We start from the raw sequence: 24,038 nt of genomic DNA on the forward strand, positions 1-24,038 counted from the left end.
TTCAATCACATTCATATTTTATGCATACATTTCATAGTTTTGACATATAAATATGTTGCTTGATTCTCAATCAAATAAAGTTTTTCTCTTTGACGTTGTTCCTGAGTGAGCAAACTTCAGTGGCTCCGAGGAGTTACAGAACGTCCAATTCACCACAGCAATCCTTGCTGAAGTCATTGCTAACTCAATAAGTAATGCATTTCATAACGGTCTCCCAAGATATAATTCAATCATAAGTAATTAGGACATGCATGCTAAACCGCCCAGGCACAGTGGAGCAGCCAATAGAAAAGCACTTGCCACACTGCTATCAGGAATCCAAAATATGGTAAACAAAGTTGACTTCTCTCAAATCAATTAGTGCTCACTATGTATATATGAGATTCAGACCCTGGGTTTTTGTCTTAAACCACAGGTTATGATATAATCAGCCATAGAAAAGATTGGCAGATGTCAGAAGAAGGAATCAGTCATGAATATCCGACAACTAATCAGGATTCTAAACCAGAGTACCATCAAATTGGTACATAAGGTAAGCAATCTGCTTACAACCTAAATGACTGGGCAACTGGCTTAAAGCTATGCCACAACTGCATGGTGCTCCCTTCCTGTGCACCAGCAGTCCATACTAACCAAACCTCTCCTATCCTTAACTCCTCAGAACCACTGAAGTTTGCTCACTCAGGAACAACGTCAAAGAGAAAAACTTCTATTTGATTGAGAATCAAGCAACATAGTTGTGTCATAACTATAAAATGTATGCATAAAATATGAATGTGATTGAAATTGAAACACTTAACAAAATAGAAAAAAAGAGCCTTGATGAAGACCAACGAAGGGCGAAACAATAGCATGGGCAAAGAAATGTTGGCACAAAGACTTTTGTTTTTATAAATGATACATTCCTTGCCAGAAAAAGTCACAAGTAAAATTACTAAATTGATTATACTAAGTGAAGTAACTTGTGTTTATATAACGAATGTGAAAATAATTGAATAAAGCATAACACTGCATGAAAAACACTAACAAGTGTGTACCTCACAAACATTACAGAATTTGGAAACTAGTGAGGACAACTAAATCAATAAACGCACAGGCTCACATAGAAAAAAACCTTCTCCTTTAATGAAGAACTGTGTTATGATTGGTTGTGATGTCATAGTGAATCTCTGACAACATTTATAATGAGCAGAGGTAAAAGATAAACAGGACTGTACGCTTTACATATAGAAGCTCAACACATTACAACCGTATAGTAACTGCTTCTGATAAGACAAGACATATGGAAACATCTTTGGCGAAAACAGTTCCAACAGACTCATTTAGGTAACCAAATACATTCAAACAATTGTTCTCATCTTTTACCTGGATTCCTCTAATGGATGCTGTACAGTAAGTAATCGTGGGTGCCGAAGCCGTGTTAACTGCTGAACTCCCCGCTTTAAAGAATCAACAATCTGATCCTTTTCAAATTTGTGAAACTTTTCAATCACCTTTTTGTCAAACACAAAGACTGCAACTTCCTAGTAATAAAAAGAGAGAACAGCTTTATTTCCACGGGATGTGTATCTGTCTTTAAATGCATGCACGGCAGAGGTTTACAGGAAAACATATTATTTAATCTATATGCACGCGTCGAAACAAGCAGAACTTTAATGAGACATCTTACCTTAAACAATAATACTTTATTCCCTTTCAGAAAAGATGCCTCTAAAGCAAAAATGAATATTGCTAAAAGAGTAATTTTTCTTACTGAAACAATGAAAGTGTAAATAGGAATTCTTTTAAATGGACTGAGAAAATAGAGGACAGGTCATGGGTTCAGTGCCCACATCGGATATGTGGCAAGCCCTCACTTCACAGGTTTGAATCTCACAAGGGTAGACTCAGGCCTTCATTTTTTTGAGGGTCAAAAAATGCATCTAATTAACAACTCGTCTGCAAAAAGAGGACCGGCAACCAATCTTCTCTTTTCACACACTTACCCTCTGGAACTCTATCCCGGTATTACCTCGGAATGCCCAACAATTATGCAGTTTCGCAAATATGTCAAAAGGTGGCTTTTTCAACAACACTTGACACCAAGGACTAATCCCAATGCATGCATAGACCGCAACTCAAAAGTACTGTGCTATTGATAAAAGATGGCAGCCCAAAACACTGGCTACCCACAATCTACAATGCTCCACTGCTCTAGAGCTAGCTCCATACATTAAACAATCAAATACATTAAGAACCATTACATTTAATAACAGTTATTACAGCACTTAGATGGGGGGGGGGGGATCCTGCATGAAGCTCTATACATTTTAATCTGATCTAAAATCTTAAAGGCTACACTTTCGGTCTCTATAGAACAATGTCTGTACTTACAAAGAACAAGTTACTTTCTTACCTGGTAACTTTCTTTCGATGGGATGGTCCGACGACGTATTCCATATCTATGACATGTAATCACCACAGCTGTGCTGCTTCGGAAACTTTTCGGCGTCTGCGTCGATGACGTCGATGCACCGTCGTCGAGGACCTCCTCCGACGTCATCCGATGTGATAAGTAGGACGCACGACGCCCATAGCCTCAGTTGTAGTTTTTTCCCCCAGAACGTGTGACATAAGTCAACTGCCAGTCAGACACAAAGCCTTGCGGAACGTAAGCTGCAATCGCAAAAGAAATTCTGCAGCGGGGGAGGCAGGGCGGGAGCGATATGGAATACGTCGTCAGACCATCCCATCGAAAGAACGTTACCAGGTAAGAAAGTAACTTGTTCTTCGAGGGGATTGGGTCCTCCGACGTATTCCATATCTATGACAGACTCCCAAAGCAGTACCAAAGCAAGGAGGAGGGAAAGAATTTAGAATCAAAATTTAGAACAGCCAATCAAATAGCAGAGCAAAGGACCGCCTTGCCAAAGGCCAGATCCTGTGCTCGGATGGAATCGAGGGAATAGTGACGTACAAATGTATGTACTGAAGCCCAGGTGGCTGCATCACAGATATTGCGAATAGGAACACCCCTCTGCAGGGCAGTAGACGCAGCCATACCCCTGGTAGAATGGGCCCGCAAGCCAGCCGGTGGATCCTTACCCGCCAAGCGGTAGCACTCCGAGATGGCCAAAATAATCCAGCGAGACAAAGTCTGTTTCGTCACAGCTTGCCCCAAACGCTTTCCAGCGTAACCAATAAAGAGTTGATCATCCACTCTGACCCGGGACATGCGTGAAACATAAAAGCTTAAAGCTCTCCTAGGATCAAGCCTATGGAGCCTCTCCTCTTCCTTACCAGGATGCGGAGGAGGATAGAATGCCGGAAGAACAACCTTCTGGGCCAAATGAAATTCCGTCACTACCTTCGGAAGAAAAGAAGGACGAACTCTAAGGACAACCCTGTCCTTGTGAAATACAGTGAAGGGAGGCTTAACTGAAAGTGCCTGTAACTCACTCACTCTGCGAGCGGAAGTAACCGCAACTAAAAAAACAGTTTTCAGAGTTAACAGCCTCAAAGGGCAAGAATGTAAAGGCTCAAACGGAGCACCCATAAGAAACTTAAGAACAAGGTTAAATCCCAACCGGGCACCAGGAAAGGTGACGGAGGGAACACATTAGTGAGCCCTTTCAGGAACTGTGAAATCAAAGGGATTTTAAAGTAAGAACACTCTTCAGACGAGCGCTTAAAGATGGACAGCGCCGCCAGGTAACCCTTAACGGTACCCACTTGCAAGCCCCTGTGGGCCAAAGAAAGTAAAAAGGACAGAACCATGGGGATGTCACATGCAAAAGGATCCACATTCTGAACTCTGCACCAGTCGCAGAACTTACGCCAACGGCACCGGTACAGAGACTTTGTTGCTGGCCTTCGTGCCGAAAGCAACACCTCCATCACGTCCTCAGGGAGGTCCCAATCCTTATACCTCAACCTTTCAGAAACCAAGCGTGAAGGTTGAGGGATCTGACCTCTGGATGGAGAACCTGACCCCCCTCCCGTGAGAGCAGATCGTCTCGGTAGGGAAGACGACGTGGAGGGCAGATGGATAAGTCGAGAAGGTCCGGGTACCATGTCCTCCAAGCCCACGCCGGGGCAATGAGGATCATCCGGGAACCAAACTTCCGTAACCTCCGCAGCACTTGCGGGATGACGGGGACTGGAGGAAACGCGTACAGCAGCGGGAAGGACCACTCCACCACGAACGCGTCTCCTAAGTCTCCTTTTGGAGGAAATTCCCGCGAGCAAAACCTTTCGCACTTCTGGTTGACACTGGAGGCGAAGAGATCCACTTGAGGGGTCCCCCAAAGGGCGAAGATCTCCAGGAGAATCTCCTGAGCCAACTCCCACTCGTGAGAGATCGCGCTCTGCCTGCTCAGAGCGTCCGCCGTCACGTTTTCGGCTCCGGCCAGATGAACTCGCGAGATCGAAACTTCCTGCTAGATGGCCCAGAACTCGAGCTGCATCGCCTCCCTGCACAGAGGAAGTGACCCTGCCCCCCCTTTTTGTTGAGGTAGTGCATGGCCACTGTGTTGTCCGTCAGGATCAGGACATTCTTCCCTCGCACAGACGGCAGAAAAGCCTTCAGGGCTAGCCTGACGGCCCTCAGCTCCAACAGATTGATATGGAGTCTGGACTCCGACGGAGACCAACGACCGCTGACTGTCAGCCCGTTGGCATGAGCTCCCCATCCCGTGAGGGATGCATCCGTCACGATCGTCACCTCCGGCCAGGGAAGCCAAAATGGAGCCCCCCTCATAAAGTTGCCTTCGACGGCCCACCACAGAAGGTCCCGGGCGACCGAGGACGGCACCTGAATCGAGTCCGACATCCTGCCGGAGGACTGCGACCATTGCGTCTTGAGTGCCCACTGCAAAGATCTCATCCGCAGGCGAGCCTCTGGCACCAGAAGAATGCAGGATGCCATGAGGCCGAGCAACCTCAAGAACTCGAACGCTGGGAGCGTCTGGGCATGCTGAAACTTGTGCACCATCTGCTGAATGTGAAGAGCCCTCACCTGGGGAGGAAAACACAGCCCCAGGGAAGTGTCGAGCACTGCTCCGATGTACTGGAGCCGCTGTGTTGGCGTCAAATGGAACTTCATTAAATTGAGGGAGAAGCCCAGCCTGTGAAGGGAGCGACAGGTGACCGACAGATGATCCAGGACTTGCTCGGGAGAGCCCCCCCTGATCAACCAATCGTCCAGGTAGGGGTAGACGTGAATCCCCCCTTGCCTGAGATGCGCTGCCACCACCACCATGAGCTTGGTGAAAACCCTCGGGGCGGAGGTCAATCCGAATGGCAGGACCCGAAACTGAAAGTGCAAGTCGCCAACCGCGAACCTCAGGTACTTCCTGTGCTTGGGATGGATGGGCACATGGAAGTAAGCATCCTTGAGGTCGAGTGACACCAACCAGTCCTGAAGCTGAAGAGATGGAGGACTTGAGAGAGAGTAACCATCTTGAACTTGTCCTTCCTGAGGAGTTTGTTCAAACCGCGCAAGTCCATGATGGGTCTCAATCCCCCGTCTTTCTTCGAAACCAAAAAATAAGGGGAATACCATCCCTTGTTCCTCTCCGCTACAGGCACCAGTTCTATGGCGCCTTTCTCCAGCAGGGCTTGAATTTCCTGCGCAAGGAGCGGATCCGGACTCTGCAAAGAGAGGTTCCCCGGTGGAGTGTCGCGAGGCCTGTGCCGAAAGGGAAGACAGTAGCCGTGGGCTATGATCTCCAGAACCCACACATCTGAAGTAATGGCTTGCCACTCTACAAGATGCTGCGCCAGCCTTCCCCCAACCGGCGAACCATGGGACATGGCCTCACGACTGAGTGGGAGCGGCTGCGGCGTTACCTGAGGGCAAAGAGGCAACTGCCCGAGCGGCCTTGGCACCACGGGTACCCTGTCGTCCACCTCTGGTACCCCTGCGTTGGCCTCTTTGACTGCCAGCTCCTCTCGCTTTACTGAAGGATGAGTAATAGCGAAAGGAACCACCCCTCCACTGCTGTCCCCTAGGACCAAAAGGCGGAGGTTGGCGAACTGCAGCGCCCAACGACTTCGCTGCAGCTTTTGAGGTCTGCAACCTCTCAAGGCTCTCGTCAGCCTTGCTGCCAAAAAGGTGTTCACCGTCAAAGGGCATGTTGAGGAGCCGGGACTGCACATCAGGAGCAAACCCCGACTTCCGCAACCACGCAAACCTGCGCATCACGGTGCTCGCCGCTATGGACCTACTGCCGCATTCAGCTAAGTCCAAACCCGACTGAACGGACTCACACATGGCATCCTTACCATCCTGGACCATAGCAAGGAAACCATCCCGTTCGTCCCCTTCGGGAATATGTTCAGCCGCTAACGCAACACAGTTCCACAGAGTGTGCGTGAAACGCGACAAGGCACAAATGGAGTTGGCCGCCTGAAGCGCCATACCACCAGAAGAAAACACTTTCTTCGCCCAGCCATCAAAACGTTTGTCGTCCCTATCAGGAGGGATGGTAGGGTACGACGCCTGCTTCGCCGGGGCCGTGGCCGCCTGCACCACCAAACTCTCCGGAGTGGGGTGCCTGGTCAAGTAGCAGGGGTCGCCACTGGCTGGACGGTATTTCCGCGACAAGGATCTGCCCACCGCCGGGAGACTCTCCGGAGCAGTCCAAGCCGCAGCCACCCTTCTCTGTAAAGCCATATGGAACGGCAGAACCGGGTCAGTTGGGGGACCAACATCAAGGATGTCTGTCAGATCATCCTGCACAAATTCCCCTGGGGGAGCAGACCATCCCAAGTACTCAGAAACCCGAGCCATAAGGCGCCGGTACGAGGAATCAGCATGAGAGCCAGGCTCAGGCCTACAAAACTCCACCTCCGGAGAGGTGTCCAGTCCACTGGCATCATGCAGTGACTGTCTCAACTCGTCAAACTGACTATGGCCCGAGACAATTTCATCCGGAACCTGACTAGGAACCAGGCCATCAGAATCCTCATCCGCCTCTGAAATATAGTCCAGGTGGCGAAAAGAAGGCACTCGAGAGTGCTTGCTCTTAACCAGAGCCTTCCTAGGGGGTCCACCCGTGCCCCGGGGTACCTCCGACACGAAAGGCGTCGATGGCGTCGAGCGAATCGGCGCCAGCGTCGAGAGAACCGGCATCGGCGCCGAGAGGATCGGCGTCGAGGAAATCGGCGTCGACGTCAGATGCAGCGCCTCCAGAATCGGCGGCGTCGACACAGCCCTCGAGGCCGGAGCCCCGAGCGTGTCCCTCGACGACCTGAGCGTCGACGGCATCGACCACTTCCTCGGAGCCAGAGCCTCGAGAAAGCCTGTCGACGCCCTCGACGCCACAGACGTCGATGCCTTCTTCGAAGGCCTCACAGGCGCACACGGTCTCGAACGCGTCGAGGACCGGGACCTGGAACGGGTACGTCGAGAACGAGTCCCCTTGTCCGAACGGGACCTCTCCCGTGACTCGTGCCGACCACTCTTGCGAGCGGCGTCTCTCGACCCCACACGACCGACCCCACTCGGAGGCGCGGACGGCTGAGTACCCTGCGACTCAAGAATCGCCAGCATCTTCCCGAAGGAAGCCCATTCCTCTGGCGTCGCACGGCTGGAGGGGTAAGCGACGCGCCGGGCAGAGCTCTCCGAAGAGGACCTGGAAGACGACCGGTGTCGGCGCTTCCGAGAATGCCTCGAAGAGGCTGAGGAGTGACGAGACCGACTCCTAGAAGGAGACCCACGAGACTTCCGACGATGACACGGAGAGTCACCCCTCGAATCATCCGTCGAAAGCCCCGCAGACTTCGACTTCCGGGGCTTGGACACCCGACCTACCGACAACAACTTCTTACGTTCGCGTAAGGCTTTGGACGTGAGCGACTGGCAGTCGATACAGTCATCCGTGTCGTGGGCCTCCCCGAGGCACCAGAGGCAGGCGTCGTGCGAGTCCGCCACCGACATCTTGGACCCACACTCCCCGCACTTCTTGAAACCCGGACGCGGGGTCGAAGACGAAGTAGACATCTTCAGAAGGATTTTCACAAACGAACAGGTTCGAAGAACCGAGAAGAACAGAACTCCAAAGAGTCGAGGCGTTTAAACCGAGAAACACACAGCAACACGTTCGCGGAAAAAACGGAACTGAGGCTATGGGCGTCGTGCGTCCTACTTATCACATCGGATGACGTCGGACGAGGTCCTCGACGACGGCGCATCGACGTCATCGACGCAGGACGCAGACGCCGAAAAGTTTCCGAAGCAGCACAGCTGTGGTGATTACATGTCATAGATATGGAATACGACGGAGGACCCAATCCCCTCGAATCAAGCTTCTAACACAGAACTTAAAATGCTTAAGACGGAAGGCCACCAGGTGGCGTACAGGTTATCGAAGCCTGAAAGCATTCCGCACCCGCTAGGTCCCAGAAAAGTGGCCTGAGCCTCTGCTTTTCGCCCCGCGCACCCTGGGGCAGACAACCCCCAGCCAGGGACTCGAGAGGTGTCACAGCTGCAGTGGATCGAACAACAGAGCGAAAACGGCTCATGATTAAGCCCGCTGCGGTTGATTAGAAAACGAAAGTGCTCCTGAGACCCAGGAGGCTTGGCTGGGGCCGCAGTCGGTGGCCTTCTCTGCCCGACCCTAGGCCCCAGACACACATCCAGCCTCCGAGGTGAGAGTGTCGGGTGTAGGAGTCACCAGAGGAAGGTGAGTGGGCCCCTCCTGAAGCTGCCCCATGCACCATGGCAGCAGAGACCACCGCATGGTTCACGGCTCTCGGGAGGGCAGACCGTGGAGAGCGCCCCACGGCACCTGGTGCCCCCCTGGAAACAGATAGGGATCGTAACCCCAGGAGCAGGAGAGAGCCTGCGGACCCCCTGGGGCCAGTGCACACAGATGCAGCAGTGCGCTTTGACCTGATCTGGACGGTGGAGTTAAAGAGGCATCCCTGTGGGCCCTCCAGTGTGATCCCGTGGCCAAACTGTGGCTGTTGAGAGTACAGCCACTGCAGCAAACTACAGCCTACCAGCAAGAGCTTCGGCGGAGGCCCTCCCCCCCCCCCCCCCAGTGGAGTTGAGTCCAGGGATGGCCCTCCTGGTGGAGCTACTGCAGGGGTCTGAAGTGGACCAGGCCAAGCGAGAAGGCTTTGGCCTTGCTGTTGCAACCCGAGGTGACTAGACCCACTGTGGCACAGCCCCCCACCCCAAAACAAACAGTGAAGGAGTCCATCCACTAACAGTGCCATCCGGACAGTGCCCCGAGGGCCATCAGCTGGGCCCTGGAGAAGGGAAGCAGTGCCACTACCAGTGCTCATTGTGGGCAGGGCGCACCCCCACCGCTCAAGGAAGAGAGAGGGAGCAGGGAGGTGTGGGCCCCTTATCCAGGGACGTGTGCCCGCCTCCCCACATGGCCATGCTACAGTGCGGACCAGGCTCTGCCCGGCCCCTGCGGCACACCAAGCAAGGCAAAGTGGAAGCCCAGGCAAGAGGCAGCCCTCGAGACACACAGAGAGAGGTAGCGGCCTGCCCGCAGTAAAGTGGCAAGCCCCCTCAGTACAAGAGGGGCAAGGTACCACTCAACGTCTTTGGGATCACTACTCGCGCTCGAGGGCACACGCAGAAGCCAGAGATGGCACATGGATGCAAGATTGAGGTTGGCCAACTTTGAATGCACCCCAAGAACAAGCGGAGGAGGAATAGCCAGACAGGACACCAATTCTTTGGAGGAGGAGGAATATGCAGCCACCTAATAAATATAGCAGCACTAAAGGAGGATAATCAGGAGCATGAGAGCAGACATTGAGGGTAAGGTCGATGAAATTACCCAAAGAATTGACAAAATAAAGGAAAGACTGGAGGAGGTAGAGCACAACCAGTCCGCCCTTGACACTGGAGAACCAGATGGACGTGCACCGTGATTATGCTCAAAATGGACGACCTCAAAAATCACGTCAGGAGCAACAATCTTAGAATTTCCGGGATCCCAGACAAAGAAGGAGAGACGGAGAAGGACTGAAGGAGAACCCTCTATGAAATTACGAAACTCAATTGACGAGCCAAAGATTGAGAGGATCCGCAGGGCCAGGGGCACGGCCGGATGCCCCAGGTCAGTCCTAGCCCACTTCCACAACTTCAGTGACAAGATCCTGGAAAGAGGGAGGAAAAAGGACGCGGTGGCCCTTACCAAAAGAAGGCTTTGCTCACCCCTCACCAAGTGGTTAAACGTGAAAGGGGTCAGAGACAGGTGGGGTTCCCGTTCTCCATCACTTTTTAAAAGGATGGGTACAAATACAGGCTTATCACAGAGGAGGACATTCATAGGGTCACCAGGGAGCTCACAGGAGACGCTCAGATCCCACACACCTCAAAGGAAAAGGCTGCAAATAACGGACCTTGGCAAACTAAGGGCTTAAGAAGGTGACATACGTCAGGCTTCAGGAAGTAGAGGAAGATCCCCCCCCCCCACCATCCGCCCCAGAGGTGGGGACCTGACCCAACAATGGGTTGCGTCTCTACGATTAACATTTGAAGGAGGGGGAGCAACACTTAGAGACGCCCATGTGGTGGGGGGTCTCAGGTATGATCTCGGTTACGGTTCGTATGAAACCCATTCATGTTGTAATGCTGGGATGGAGTTTTGTGGGGAACGAGAAAGGGGGGCTCTAAAACAAGTGGCTTGATGAGAAAGTGATCCGACTGAACGGGTGCCGTAGGTGGTCCTGTTTCAACCTGGTGACCTTAACTGGGGAAGAGCCGGACACCCTGGGGGAAAAGGGGGAGGGACTCAGGAAGAGGGTGTGGGGGGTTGCGACATTGGTACAGACTTTCTACCAACTGTCCGCCTTTTCTGGCATGGTTCGCAATGGAACACAAAGGCCACCTAGATGGAGAGAGTTGAGCTCCCGTACAGGGATAATGGGATGGCAACAGTGGAGATAAGACCACGGGAGGACCGCTTAAGGGTGGGCACTCTAAACGTCAAAGGATTGAACTCACCCATGAAAAGATCATTGGTTGCAAGGGAATTCCGAAGGTCGGAATTAGACGTCCTGTTCCTACAAGAGACCCGATTCACTAAGGAGAAAGAAAGAAGGATCCCTAGTGGGTTCGTTGGCCGGGAATACTGGGGTTCAGGTACTCTAAGGAAAGCATGGGTGGGTATTCTTGTTAATAAGACGTTCAAGATGGAACTGACCAAGGTCTGGTCTGATGTGGAGGCGAGGTCTCTGTTGGTCTCTGGGACCATCAGAAAGGTACGCTTTACATTAGCCATGGTCTACGTCTCGAACAAGGGACTGTTAAGATTTTTTGAAAGATACACTTGAGTTGATACTGGTAGAAAGCACAGGGCATCTTATCACAGGAGGTGGCTTCAATGTATGGGCAGACATTGATTTAGACAGACAAGGACGACATGACAGGGAACAATACTTGCCAAGACCAGGCTATCAGGAGTTCCAGGTCTCATTGGAGGGTTATAGGTTGAGAGACATATGGTGCCACTTCCAGCCACAGGGAAGGGGTTATACCTTTTATTCACCCCTACACGGAACATACACTAGAATTGATTACATCTATATTTCCAGAGAACTATGGGAAGTAGCGCAGGGCTCGGCGATCATCCTGATCTCCTGGTCCGACCAAGATATGATGATGGTGGACTTATACTGGATGGGATGTACCCCGTAGGTGCTAAATGGAGGTGTAACGAATCACTCTGGAAGGACCCTGTGTTCCATTCGGAGATGTGCAAGGAAATTGCGGAACACACAAATCACACAGGGGAGGTAGAGAAATTAACTGTGTGGGAAGCAGGGAAGGCCACCTGGAGAGGAATCTTGATTAGGGAAGGGGCGAGGAAGAAGAGGGAACGGTCACTAGTCGAAAGTAGCCTGAGGGAAGAGATAAAAGAATTGGACAAAAGGCGCATGAGCTGTCAGGGAGGCAAGATGAATGCACACTGGAGGGGAGGGGGAAGAGGGAGGAGCTGCACTTTCTGGAAGAGGGGAAAAATAATCTAAAACCTACAATTTCTGAAACAGAAATTTTACGAGAAAGGGGACAAAGTGGCTGCACTCTTGAAGGCTAGACTAAGGGGGCAGCTGGCAGAAAGAAGGGTTACAGAAATCAAAGAGGTAGAAGGGGCAAAGGAACCTTCGGGAAGGGATTTTGGAGGCGTTTGCAGCCTTTTATGAGAAACTGTACGAGTCAGAGGTTGAACCCGAGGCAGGGAACATAGACATGTACTTGACTGGTATTCACCTGCACAAACTCTCTCTTGCGGAAATTAGTGTATTGGAGGCCCCCATAACGGAAGCAGAAATTTAGAACGTGATGGCGAGACTACCCCTGGGAAAGGCCCCCATGTGAGGATGGGTTCCTTGCAGGGTTTTATAAGGTTATTGCCATTCATGACGGAACAGTTCAATGATATATTGAACACTGGGCAGGCCCTGGAGCCCTTTGGTAGGGCGTTCATCACAGCGATACACAAGGAAGGTAGGAATCCCAGATTCTGTGCAACCTATCACCCAATCTCCCTCCTTTACATAGACGCCAAAATATATACACAGGTTCTAACGACTAGATTAGAAGGGTACATGCCGGGGTTGATCCACCTGGACCAGGTGGGCTTCATTAAATGTCGATAGGGAGCGGCCACAATGAGGAAAACCTTACATCTGATTCACACAACCCAAAGGACCGTTGGGGAGCCATCCCACCTGTCAGCGGATGCTGAGAAGGCATTTTGATAGGGTGGAGTGGGGATTTCTTAAGGCAGTCCTCGTGAAGTTTGAGATAGGAGAAAGGCTCCTCCGAGGGATAATGGCAGTCTACGTTTCCCCAAAAGCATGTGTTATGGTTAATGGTGGGTACTCACGCTGGTCCAAACTGGGATGGGGAACTAGGCATGGTTGCCACCTCTCCCCAACATTGTTTGCACTCTCGATAGAACCTCTTGCCCATAAGATCAGAGCTGGCCCACGCGTAGTGGGATTCTCAGTAGGGGGTGGAGGTGGAATACAAAGTTGCAATTTATGCACAGGACATGCTTCTACACATAAGGGATCCCCTGAACTCCATACCTGCAGTGATTCAATTGATCTATCAATATGGTTCTGTGGCGGGACTAAAAATCAATAGATCCAAATATGATATGATGGCTTATTTATAATGTGCTTAATACCCAGAGGTTTCTAAGCGCGGACCCAGGGATCGAGCCTGTGGTGCTCCGTGTTGTCTTGCTTCTAAGGCGAGCACGTTGCCCCTGAGCTATCCTCCCAAGACAAATTTGGTTCTTTTCCCCCTAGACGGGAATAGGGATGGGCAGATGGAGAAGTTCACATCACTAGGGGTGGAGGTCAACCTGGACACAATGAAATACCTGGGTATAAATGTAACAAGGGATTTTGGGAACTTATTTGAGGCAAACCTCCCCCCCTGATGGCCAAAATAAAGGCAGACTTGATAAAATGGCAAAAGCCAACTATATCTCGGCTGGGCCGCCTCAATGCTCTGAAAATGGTGGTCTTCCCGAAGATCCTTTGTGTGTTTCGAATGCTCCACATGAGGGTCCCAGACCATTCTTCCTAAGGTTTATGTGGAAGGGGAAAAAGGCGAGGATTTCTAGTGCTGTGCTGGTACTACCCAAGGAGAAAGGAGGAGTGCGTCTTCCAGATGTGAAGCTCTACTACAAAGCCATGCAACTCAGAATTCTAATACCCCCACATTGGGTCCCATAAGGACCTACAGTGGATTGCTTTGGACAACCTAAAGTTGCACCTTGGCACAGTGGGGGAATGGCTGTGGGTACCGAGAAGTATGCTTCCATGTAGGATCCGTGAGCACCCAATTGTGGGGACTATATGGGACATCTGGAGAAAATGGGTGGAAATGAAGGGCATGACAACATGGCCCTCACCGCTGGGGCATCTCGGGGTATTGGGAATAAGGGATGCAATATCGAACCCCGAAAGATTCCAGAAATGGTTCAAAGCTGGGCTTGAAAGGATTTGGCAGCTCTGGAGGTAGGCTAATTTGCTCACCATAACCAAGCTAGAAGAGTAGCTGGGCATAGGCAAACGTTCAGTATTCTCATACCTACAGCTCAAAGGGGCCCTCACAGGAGCGGGTTTGAAGGAAAAGATACAGATGGACCTCACACCTTTTGAAACACTCCTAGATAAGTGGACTGAAACGAGGGGGCTGATTTCGGCAATGTGTGAGGCCCTGGTTGGGTCGGGTAGTGGCTCAACTGAAAAACAGATGTCGATGGGAACAAGACCTTGGAGGTAATATTGACCCCGACCTCTGGGACAGACTCTTCAGGGGAGTATCTAAGACATCAATCTCTTGTCAATACAGACTCCATTCCATTAAGCTACTCCACCAGTGGCAATATGACCCGGTCAGACTCCCAAAAAAGTTCAAAAACTCAAGTCCTGTATGTTGGAGAGGATGCAAAGGGAATGCTGACTACTGGCACATGTGGTGGGGATACCCGAGGGTCCAAATCTTCTGGGACGAGATTCTGCGGTGGATGAAGGATCTAGATGGAATAGCCTGAATCAAATCGCCGATGTGGATCTTGTTTGGTAGTGGGTTGAGATTACACTAGACTCCCGAAAATGGATGCTGTGTTACTGCTGGCCACAAAGGCATGTATAGCTACTAAATGGAAAAGTGTACTACCTCCTACGAAAAGGGAATGGACCTATGTTAAAAATATATTTACTATGGAAAGAATCACAGCAGGGCTCCATGGACTGGCAGGCCCCCTGGAGATGGAATGGGGCGAATTTATTGCAAAATATATGGACCAGGACCCACACTGTGCGAGGGTCAGAACTGCTGACACGAGGGCGGGGGATCCAGAAATGAGGTAGCTGGTGCGACCAAGTAACCAGGGAACTCATGCCAAATGAACTTGAAAGTGGACTCACCATAAAGGGGGCCAGTAGCCATTGTCCTTACTATTAATGCGTTGAATTGTCAAAAGGTTTGAAGATGTGTTCTGAGAAGGTGAAAAGCTGTACCAATGGAGGGTAAGGGGGGGAAGGGTGGGAATGAAAGTAGGGTTATAAAAGGAGAAAAACAACATGAAGATGTTTATTTTGCTGGGTAGACATGCGGGGAGGGGGTGATTGGGGGACTCCGTGTCCAATACCTGCCACCAAAAACCGATGTATGTGATCTAAAATCTCTTAAAAAAAACAATATTTGAAAAAAATATATACTTATGATGATCCTGGAAGATCGGGTACAACATTCTATAAGACATGTAATTTGTACCGACCAAGTAACATTTATAGATTACAGAGCATCAACCAACCACCCTAGTAGACTAGCACAAATAACAGGCTGAGAGAACTTGCCAAAATGAATTCCACTAAGCAAAAAAACCTTTGATAGGTTTCTCACTTGAACAATGAGAGAATGTGCCCATCATAACATTTACAACCTGGATAGAGACCTTATAAAAAGCACCAACAGCATACATCAAAACAGGGAGGGAGGCCTCTGAATTAAATAGGGAGGTACACACCAGGGTTGCCCCTTTTAGTCACACTGGCATTAGAGTCCTCAGACGGTCTTATCAGGGCGCACATGCAAATTACAGGCATTCCCCTGGGAGCGAGTCAGTAATCTACCAATTCACACCGATGACATCCTTCCCAATGACTGACACAGAAAAATGCTTGCCCCATATACCAGAGTCCAGAAAAGAATATGGCTGCATATCGGACTACAAAATAACTAAGGCAAAACAGAAGGGCTCTAATTAGAGACAAACTGCTGTAAACTAGAGCGGTTTACTGCACCAGCCATTTGAACTACGAACACCTTGACATATCTTGGAAGTTAAAATCAAAAACGCACTATACTCAATTACCAAAATAAACCTTGACACACGCCTAACAGACATTGAAGGAAATATGAAACAGTGGTCTACCCTGCCAGTCTCCCCAATGGTAACATTTCCCACTTGGTCTCACTGCCCCAACTTCTGTACTTGCTCTCCATGCTACTAATGGCATTACCACAAGGAAGTTGCTCAGGATGTTGCATGCTTTCCAATGGCAAGGGAAACAAGCTCAAAACACACAGGTGGTCTAAATGTCCCGGACCACCTATTACTGAGTGACTAAACTGGCACAAATTGTTAGCACACATTTGAAGGGCCCAGAAAACACTTTATGGGATCAGTACGAAAGCTACCTTCTTATGCTCTTCTCAACCATCGAGTTCCTATTCCAACAAAGACTCTCCGTCCCCCAACTCGTAATGCGATCCTGCACAGAAGGTTAATATGGTCTGCCATACATAATGGGTAAGGCATCAAAGTGGCCCTCACTGAGCTGAGTCACATCTGGCTTAATGGTCTCTTACTAATAGATAGGAAACCATTCTACTGGAATACTGGAAAGAATGGGGAACAAGGAGGCCCACAATGTCTACAACCTTACATAGATGGGACCATGGATGGACGGTTTCAAATGTCTCTCGCAGAAATACAATTTTCCCAGGAAAGACATTTGGAAATACCTGCAACTCCCACAGTGTAATGGGACACAACTGGCAAGTGTTACTAATGGCAATGTCCCCTCCTCTCCTTAAACCACCTACCTAGCCACACATGCAGCAGCGAAAAAAGCAATTACCAGGGCATTTGCCCTTTTACAAAGGGGCAGACATAACCCTTAATCTCAAATAAAAATGGCAAAGGGAGCTAAGCCTGAAGATAGATGAGGAAGACTGGACAAGCATATTAAAGGGTTGGTCAAAGGAGCCGAGAGATGCCAACACAAGGCTGATATTTTATAAACTGTTACACAGAGCCTAGTGGTACGCTGTACGCCTACACAAAGCCAAACTGTCCCCAGTCTGTTAGAGAGGCAGCACCCATGAAAGCACACTTGGTCACATGCTATTCACCTAGCTACCTATTAGAGATAAGTCCAAGATCAATTTCCTTGGGTCTTTGTATTTTTGTATTTGTATTTGTTTTATTTGTAACGTGCACCGTCCGGCCCGGAGGCATCATGGCGCAACTTAGACATGGTTACATAACGGGCATACATAAATTCAAACTATAGATACAGTACAAAATATTCAGAGCATACAGCAATATACAACATTTACAAAGTAGGGAATAGAACTGGCGCTTTGCTAGGGCAAGGCTCCAGGGTACATAAGAGGTCTGAGTTTCAAGGCTGAGTGAAGAGCCAGGCTTTCGTTTTGGCCTTGAAGGCACTAAAACATTTTTCTGATCTAATGGTGAGGGGGAGAGCATTCCAGAGCTTGGATGCTAGGACGGGGAAGCTTGATCCACCCACCTTTTGTAGTTTGAACCTAGGGATAGTTAATTGGTGGATCTGGGTGGTTCTTTGTGGGCAGGTAGGGACGTGGCGGGATAGCCGGCTGCAGAGATTCAGGGGGGCTTGGTTGGCTAGGCATTTGTGGGTAAGGCCTAAGGCTTTCAATGATATTCTCTGTTTTACAGGTAGCCAGTGTAGATTGGATCTAGATTCCGAGATGTGGTGGTTTTGCGGGATGTTTAGAGCCGCTCGTATGGCGTTGTTCTGGACGATTTGCAATTTGTTCAGATTCTCTTGGCTAGTACCTAGGTAGAGGGCGCTACATAGTCGATTTTGGCCATGATGAGGGTTCTGGCTAGTGTGACCGTGTTAGGAGTAGTTAGAAATGGCCTGCAGGCTGCAATGAGTTTGCAGGTGTATGCTGAAGCAGATCTAACTGCATTAGTTTGACGGGATAGGGATAAGGTGGCGTCAAGGTAGACACCTAAGGTTTTCGTGTCTTTCGAGACTTGGATAGTGTTGCCGTCGATGATAAACGATTGGTAAAACGGTTCAAGTTTACTGAGGCGTTGCGTAGTGCCCAGGATGAGGAGCTCAGTCTTGTCATCGTTGAGGCATAGTTGGTGTTGTGCCATCCTAGCTTGGATGACCATGTAGACATCATTAAGGGCCCGTTTCAGCCACGTAGTCTCCAGTAATGGGAATGAGTATCTGGGTGTCGTCAGCGTAATTCGTGTAAGACACCCAGATAGTCAAGTACAACAAAGAGCGGTTTTGTAAAAACGTCAGAGAGTTGGCGACACGCAAGAGCCTTGGGGGACGCCGCAGAGAATAGGGGAGGGATCTGCAGCTGCAGATTGAGAAAAGACACGCATAGATCTATTACTCAAGAATGATTTGATCCAGGCCGTAGCTGACGGAGAGAAGTGGGCGGCAGAGTGCAGATGCTTGCATAAGATTTGGTGATTGACCAGATCGAATGCCGCAGAGAGGTCGAGTAGGAGTAACAGGGCCAGTTTGCCGTTGTCCTTTAAGACTTCAATTTGAGTTTTTAAGTCTAGTAGCGCTGTCTCAGTTCCGTGTTTGGGGCGGAAGCCGGATTGTCTAAGACCTAGAAGATTATTGGCTTCCAAATACTCTTGGATTTGCAGATATGCTGAGCAGTCTAGGATTTTTAGCAGGAACGGGACAGTAGTAATAGGACGGTAGTTGGTGGGTATGCTCGGGTCCAGGGAGGGTTTTTTTGAGCAGGGGGTGGGGGGGGGGAAATCACCCATGCGTCCTTGAGGTTGTCAGGGACAGTTCCTGTTTTAAAGGAAGCATTAATGAAGGATGTGATAAATAGGGCCAGATCACGTGCCGATTCCTTAATGATAGGGGCAGGACAGGGATCACCCTGGCAGTTGGATGGTTTGATTCTCAAGATAATGTTTTCCACCTCCGCCGTGGTGAGAGGAGAGAAGGCAAACCGTGAGATTGTGCAAGTCGGGTGAGTGGGTCCCAGCTGTGGTAGGACGACGGTTGTCCAGTTTCCGACTGTCTTTTTTAGCTGTGATCTTAGATTGAAGCGTGGCGATTTTGTTCAGTAGTGCTGCCTGAATGTTAGCACACCATTTGCTATCTTTAATGCAGGTGTCGGGGGGGCTCACGGGAGATTCAAGCTCTTTTAGGACTTAAAGAGTTCCTTGGAGTTGGAGTCCGCTTGCAGGATGTGGTTATTAAGGGACTCTTTTTTCGCCTCTATGATGGCTGCTTTGTAGGTGAGCGAAGCCAAGAAGAAGCCGTCTTTGTGCGCGTCAGAAGGGTGACTTTTCCAACGATTTTCAGCACAGCGTTTAGTTTTGCGGAGTACTCTTAACTGTGGTGTGAACCAAGAGTTAAGGTGTGCCCGTGGTTTGGCCTTCCTCAGTTTGATGGGGGCACTAGCATCTATAGCTGTGAGCATGCTGCAGTTATAGATGTCAGCTAGAGTGGTGGGGTCATCGCCGGAGTCAGTGGCAGCTTTAAGCGAAGGGAGTAGCAGAGGGAGAAGTTTCTCCTTGGTTATGTCCTTTTTGTTTCTGGTTGGGAGAGCAAGCGTTATCAAGGTTGGGATACGGGGGGGAAGCTTCAATATTAAAAGTGATAATGTGGTGGTCTGACCATAAGCAAGGGGTATAGGCCAGGACATTAATATTGCAGTTAGAACTGGCTAACTAATCAAGGGTCCTGCCTTTCGAGTGTGTAGGCTTTTGGATGTGTAGGGTGAAGCCAGAGTTAGAAAGGGCATTTTCCACGTCTAGTGCCGTAGGATCTCTGGGGTCGCCAAGTCCTAGATTGAGGTCTCTGAGGATAATAATTTGTAAGTTAATTTTAGCAACTAACTCACAAATATATCTGGGACCCATTCCTCACACACCCTCCCGAGAACAATACATCAGAGCTTGGAATACTGGGCCACCCACAAAGACACATGGCCCTACAGTACCAACAAGAGAAATGGAGGCAACTTGCCTTAGCCAACGCTAGAAGAAGAATTACAAGACACTGAAGGAAACCACTCGAAACCTATATCAGGAATGAACTGAGATAATGCTACAAGTTGCGATTTATGAACAAATTATTCTACAAGGAACCCTATTCAAACTGAATGTGATGCACTATGGGACAGATTTCAAGACTTACAATGACTTCAGTGCTAAGAAACTTACTAGGACTTATCTGCTGAGACCCAACTTATAACATGTATTACTTACCGTAATCATATTTCTGGTGCTTGTATCTGCTTAGATTCATATGCTGTGCATATAGCCTGACATCTAGTGGTAAATGCAGAGTATTGCATCATTTTTTTCGAAGATCAAAAAGGCATCGACTTAGTCATGTCTGTAACACTATCCTTACTGTGAAGTATAGCGTATACATGATCCCTCACGTGTCGAGGTCCCCCCGGTTGTTAGGGAGAATTCTCCGTTTAGGCTGAATTTCCTAACCTAGTGAGTCCCCCAGCAGCTTTTCTGGAGTTTGTTTTTTTTCTCCTGCCAAGAGTGAGACTCTTTTTCTCCCACTTTTGGACATGATTTGTGGTGTTCCTTTGAATGTTAATGTGTTTTATGGGCTATGGGGTCCTTTACTCCATAGGGTCTCATATGTTTTTCCTATGTGTGTTACACAGCACCCTCCGTGCCCTAACACCGGGGTGTCATAGTGACCCCCCACCATAGACTCCATACCCTGGGACTGACTACTGTCTCTCAGGGCATGTAAAGTCACCATTGGCTTTACTAGTCCCAAATTACTAACAGAACCAGTACAAACCATCATATTGTGGACGTGCTGGTAGGGGCAATTCGATTGCCCCTGGGTCTGTTGTGCGAGGGGGGCACTGTCCCGTCCTCCCTCGTCGATTTTTGGCTGGTGGCAGTGGATACTACTTTTTATATTCAAACGCGAATATATCTCTATGGGATTTTCCCATTGTTCGAGGCTAATACTTTTTTAACATAGCCTCTAACATACCGCTGGTTTATTTAATTAATACTAATTCACCGGTTGGTATTTTCTGCCAAAAGTCGGTTTTAAAATGGCATTTGTGTTCGCCTCTAACTCCAAACCAAAGGTCGAGCCCTTTGTTCCACTTTTTGGCGGGCTTCTCCACAGAAGCCTCCAAAAGTGGTGCCACTCTGTCTGGGTACCACCGGGGGTGCGGGAGGGGGTTTAGGCACCCTGGACTGAGTTGCCTTGGCAACTCAAGTCGCACTCTTGTATGATTGGCCCAAGTGGTGAGCCGGCCGGCTCACCACTTAGCATGTTTGATTGACAGTTAGGCTGAGTGAATGGGGGTGTGCTGCATAAAAGCAGGGCTTTTGGGACTGGAACTTCAGAAGTCGCCACAGGACCTGAAAATCCGACGAGGGAGAAACTGAGCCGACCTGCTACGACGACACCACCGGTGGAGCCCTGCTGAACCGACTCACCACTTCACAACGACAGAGGAGATCTCCCTGCTGGAGAGTCTTCTTCCCTTGACTGGTGGGCACAACCAGTTTACCTTCTTTTCTCGCATCCCAGGATGTCTTGTGGTCGAATTGCCCGTGCCAAGCACCCCGGCAACCGGATAGCCACTTACTACTGGACCACGAATAAAAGGACCGCTCCTTTTAATTGAGAACTCCACGGCTGGTTTCTTCCCTGGCAGTGCAACGGACTCCTGTTTTCCTCCCCGACGAGATCCTCTCTTCCCCGGACGAAGCACCGACTTGCACCCACTGCCAGGAACAACAGCCCCCGCTGGAGCGTTCTCACCATTTTAAGGTACCGTGTCCGCCAGGCCTCCCTTTCTAAAGATTGCTACAAGGTAACAATAATCCCTTAACCTTCTGGACTGGGCTGGCTGCCTTGACCATCTAACTGGTCCCTTTCTGTTGGTCCAACTCTTTCTGAACCTTTTGTGAGACTTTTGGGGCCTTTCAACCGTGTGACCTTGGACACATTTCAACCGGAGCCTCTTAAAGTGGGTCCGGCCTTGTTAACTTTGACTTTACGGTTTTAACCTGCCTTTCTCTCCTACTGTGTTTGTCCGAAAGTGTTGGGATCTGTTTCTATCTTTGCTCTGCCTTTCATTCCCTCTTAAACCGATTGATTAGAGTGCCATCTTCGTTAAGCGCTCACCGCTGTCTGAAAATAAGCGTTGCCTTACTTAAGACTTGTCTAATAATCGTTAAAGGGAGTGTATATCTTTTAGTGACCGTGTTTCTGAACTGCTTAACATTAGTGCCAGTGTGTTTAACTAGATGTGTTTTTAAATAAATAATGATTTCTCTTTTATACCAAGCTCTGGTCAGTGTTTGCTTGTTCTACTGTGTTCTTTTGACCTATTGTGAATACTCTGTATACTGCCTAACTCATCTTGAGAGAAGTCGGACTGCTCAGCCACAGCTACTAGGTAAATCTGGGTGGTGCAGACTGCTACCAATTGGGTTTACTGCCAACCACCTGTAGTCTTAGATCTTTTGCAGTGGTCCCAGAGGGAACTGCACAGGTTTCTGCCTAACACCGGTTGTTTTTGTTCTGCCATGAGGGATCCTGAAGAGAGTACAGGAAGACATGAAGGTGTAAGATGTCGATGTGCCTTCAGCTCCAAGAGGGGAGGAAGGGTGGGCGCATTTAAATCTAAGCAGATACAAGCACCAGAAATACGATTACGGTAAGTAATGTATGCTTCTGATGCTTATGAATCTGCTTAGAATGACATGATGTGCATAGACTAGCAAGCAGTACCAAGAGCTGGAGGTGGGGTGTTTGAAGGAACAGCGACAAAGAGATTTCTTAACACCGCCTGACCCAGCTGAGTGTATTAAAGGTGCTACTTCAGCGCCAGATAGGGGGGTGCACCTATGGGAATAAGCAAGAGGGGCTGGGACACCTCCTATGGGGGAAAAAAAGATGGGCGCATAAACGATCTGTAGTAACGCCATGAACAAAGGCCTTGCAGGGAAATGCAGGGGGTAAGGTCGCACTGTGCCTGCCATCGGCCCAGGGAGCTTATGTACATTACTACGATATAGGGGAAAATCCCATGTAAACACACGTAGCAGGGATGCCCCCAGGTTGGGCCTCACCCGGGAAACATGCACTGAGCACATGATCAACACATCACGGATTAGGGAGGCGAAGCTCAGGCTGCACGTCAAGGGCAGAGCAGCTGAGATAGCAGTGGGTGATGTAATGATGGGGCAGTAAGCCAATCCCGCAGGCACTTAGGGGTAGAGGGGAAATGGACCTGAGCCAGAGAACCGTTCACATAGCTATGAATGCCTTTCGGCAGGTGGCTATTGGAATGGGGAAACTGCACAGAGCAGCGTGCCTGAGAGGAGCAATCAGACACTAAGTTTCTGGGTCCCTGGGAGGTAGCCAGCCTTCAGAGCATCCATAACAAGGTCTGCGAAGGCCGTTATCCAGCAGGTGCTGTGTTAATGTCTACCTTCCCACCAGAAGCTGGGTGTCTCGTGTTTCTTACGCAATGGCGCTGACCAATGGCAGAATAATAAAGTCCCAGCTGTCAGCACACATGTTATTTTACCAATTGCAATTTGCTGCCAGGAGGTGTGAGAAGTGATGAGGCACCACACGGGGAGGTGATGTTTTGGGATACTGATGACCTGTTTGCGCCAATCGCGTTCCAATAACATATGCTTAGAGCGAAGGATATGACGTAGATTAGCCAATGAGTTTCATGGGAACATTGGAAAATATGAACATTTAAGCTGCAACTGTTGCTAATGCTATAACCATTGTATTCAAAGTATAAAACGAATGTTCGCTGCATGCCCAGATGTCAGCTCTCATCAATCAGTTCTGGTTCACTGTTCTGTTTAATTTGTGCACGCTCAGCTGTAAAAGAGTGTTACTTCTTGTCCGGTGTGCGCTTCTTTTTGGACTACCCGTGGTGATTATTTATTACGAGTAGTGGAGGACCCTTGATAAATATTTTGGAGGCCCCAGCGAGATCCTCTGTCCTCCCAGTTAGCTGAGGGTATCCAGTCCGCTCTTCTGGGGGGTGCTGGTCCGGCAACCACAGACCTGACCAATGTTCATCACACAGTTCACAAAGGTCGGACTGGTCAGAGCACCGCCCGCGCTCAGTAGGAAGGGTGAGCTTGTGCTGCAGGCTTGGTGCTGAGGTGACTCAAGGGTCTCTAGGATGTGAATATAACCATGCAACAATGCACTGCATAGTTGTTGCATGCCACGGCAGAGGAGGGACAGATTTTTATTGTGCC

At 49.4% G+C, this 24,038-nt stretch overlaps 1 protein-coding gene across 2 annotated transcripts in view; it reads right to left on the reverse strand.

The window, feature by feature from the left end:
• Positions 1–24,038, reverse strand: part of SCYL2 (SCY1 like pseudokinase 2) — a 1,629,773-nt gene that overhangs the window by 1,493,525 nt on the left and 112,210 nt on the right. For both annotated transcript variants that reach the window (XM_069629360.1, XM_069629361.1), the window contains exon 3: positions 1,366–1,523. In XM_069629360.1, the coding sequence (XP_069485461.1) occupies positions 1,366–1,523 (158 nt within the window). The remainder of the gene's footprint in view (positions 1–1,365; positions 1,524–24,038) is intronic.

The sequence above is a fragment of the Ambystoma mexicanum genome, chromosome 12, assembly GCF_040938575.1.
Source record: "Ambystoma mexicanum isolate Mex_15411 chromosome 12, UKY_AmexF1_1, whole genome shotgun sequence".
In the NCBI taxonomy this organism is placed as follows: domain Eukaryota; kingdom Metazoa; phylum Chordata; class Amphibia; order Caudata; family Ambystomatidae; genus Ambystoma; species Ambystoma mexicanum.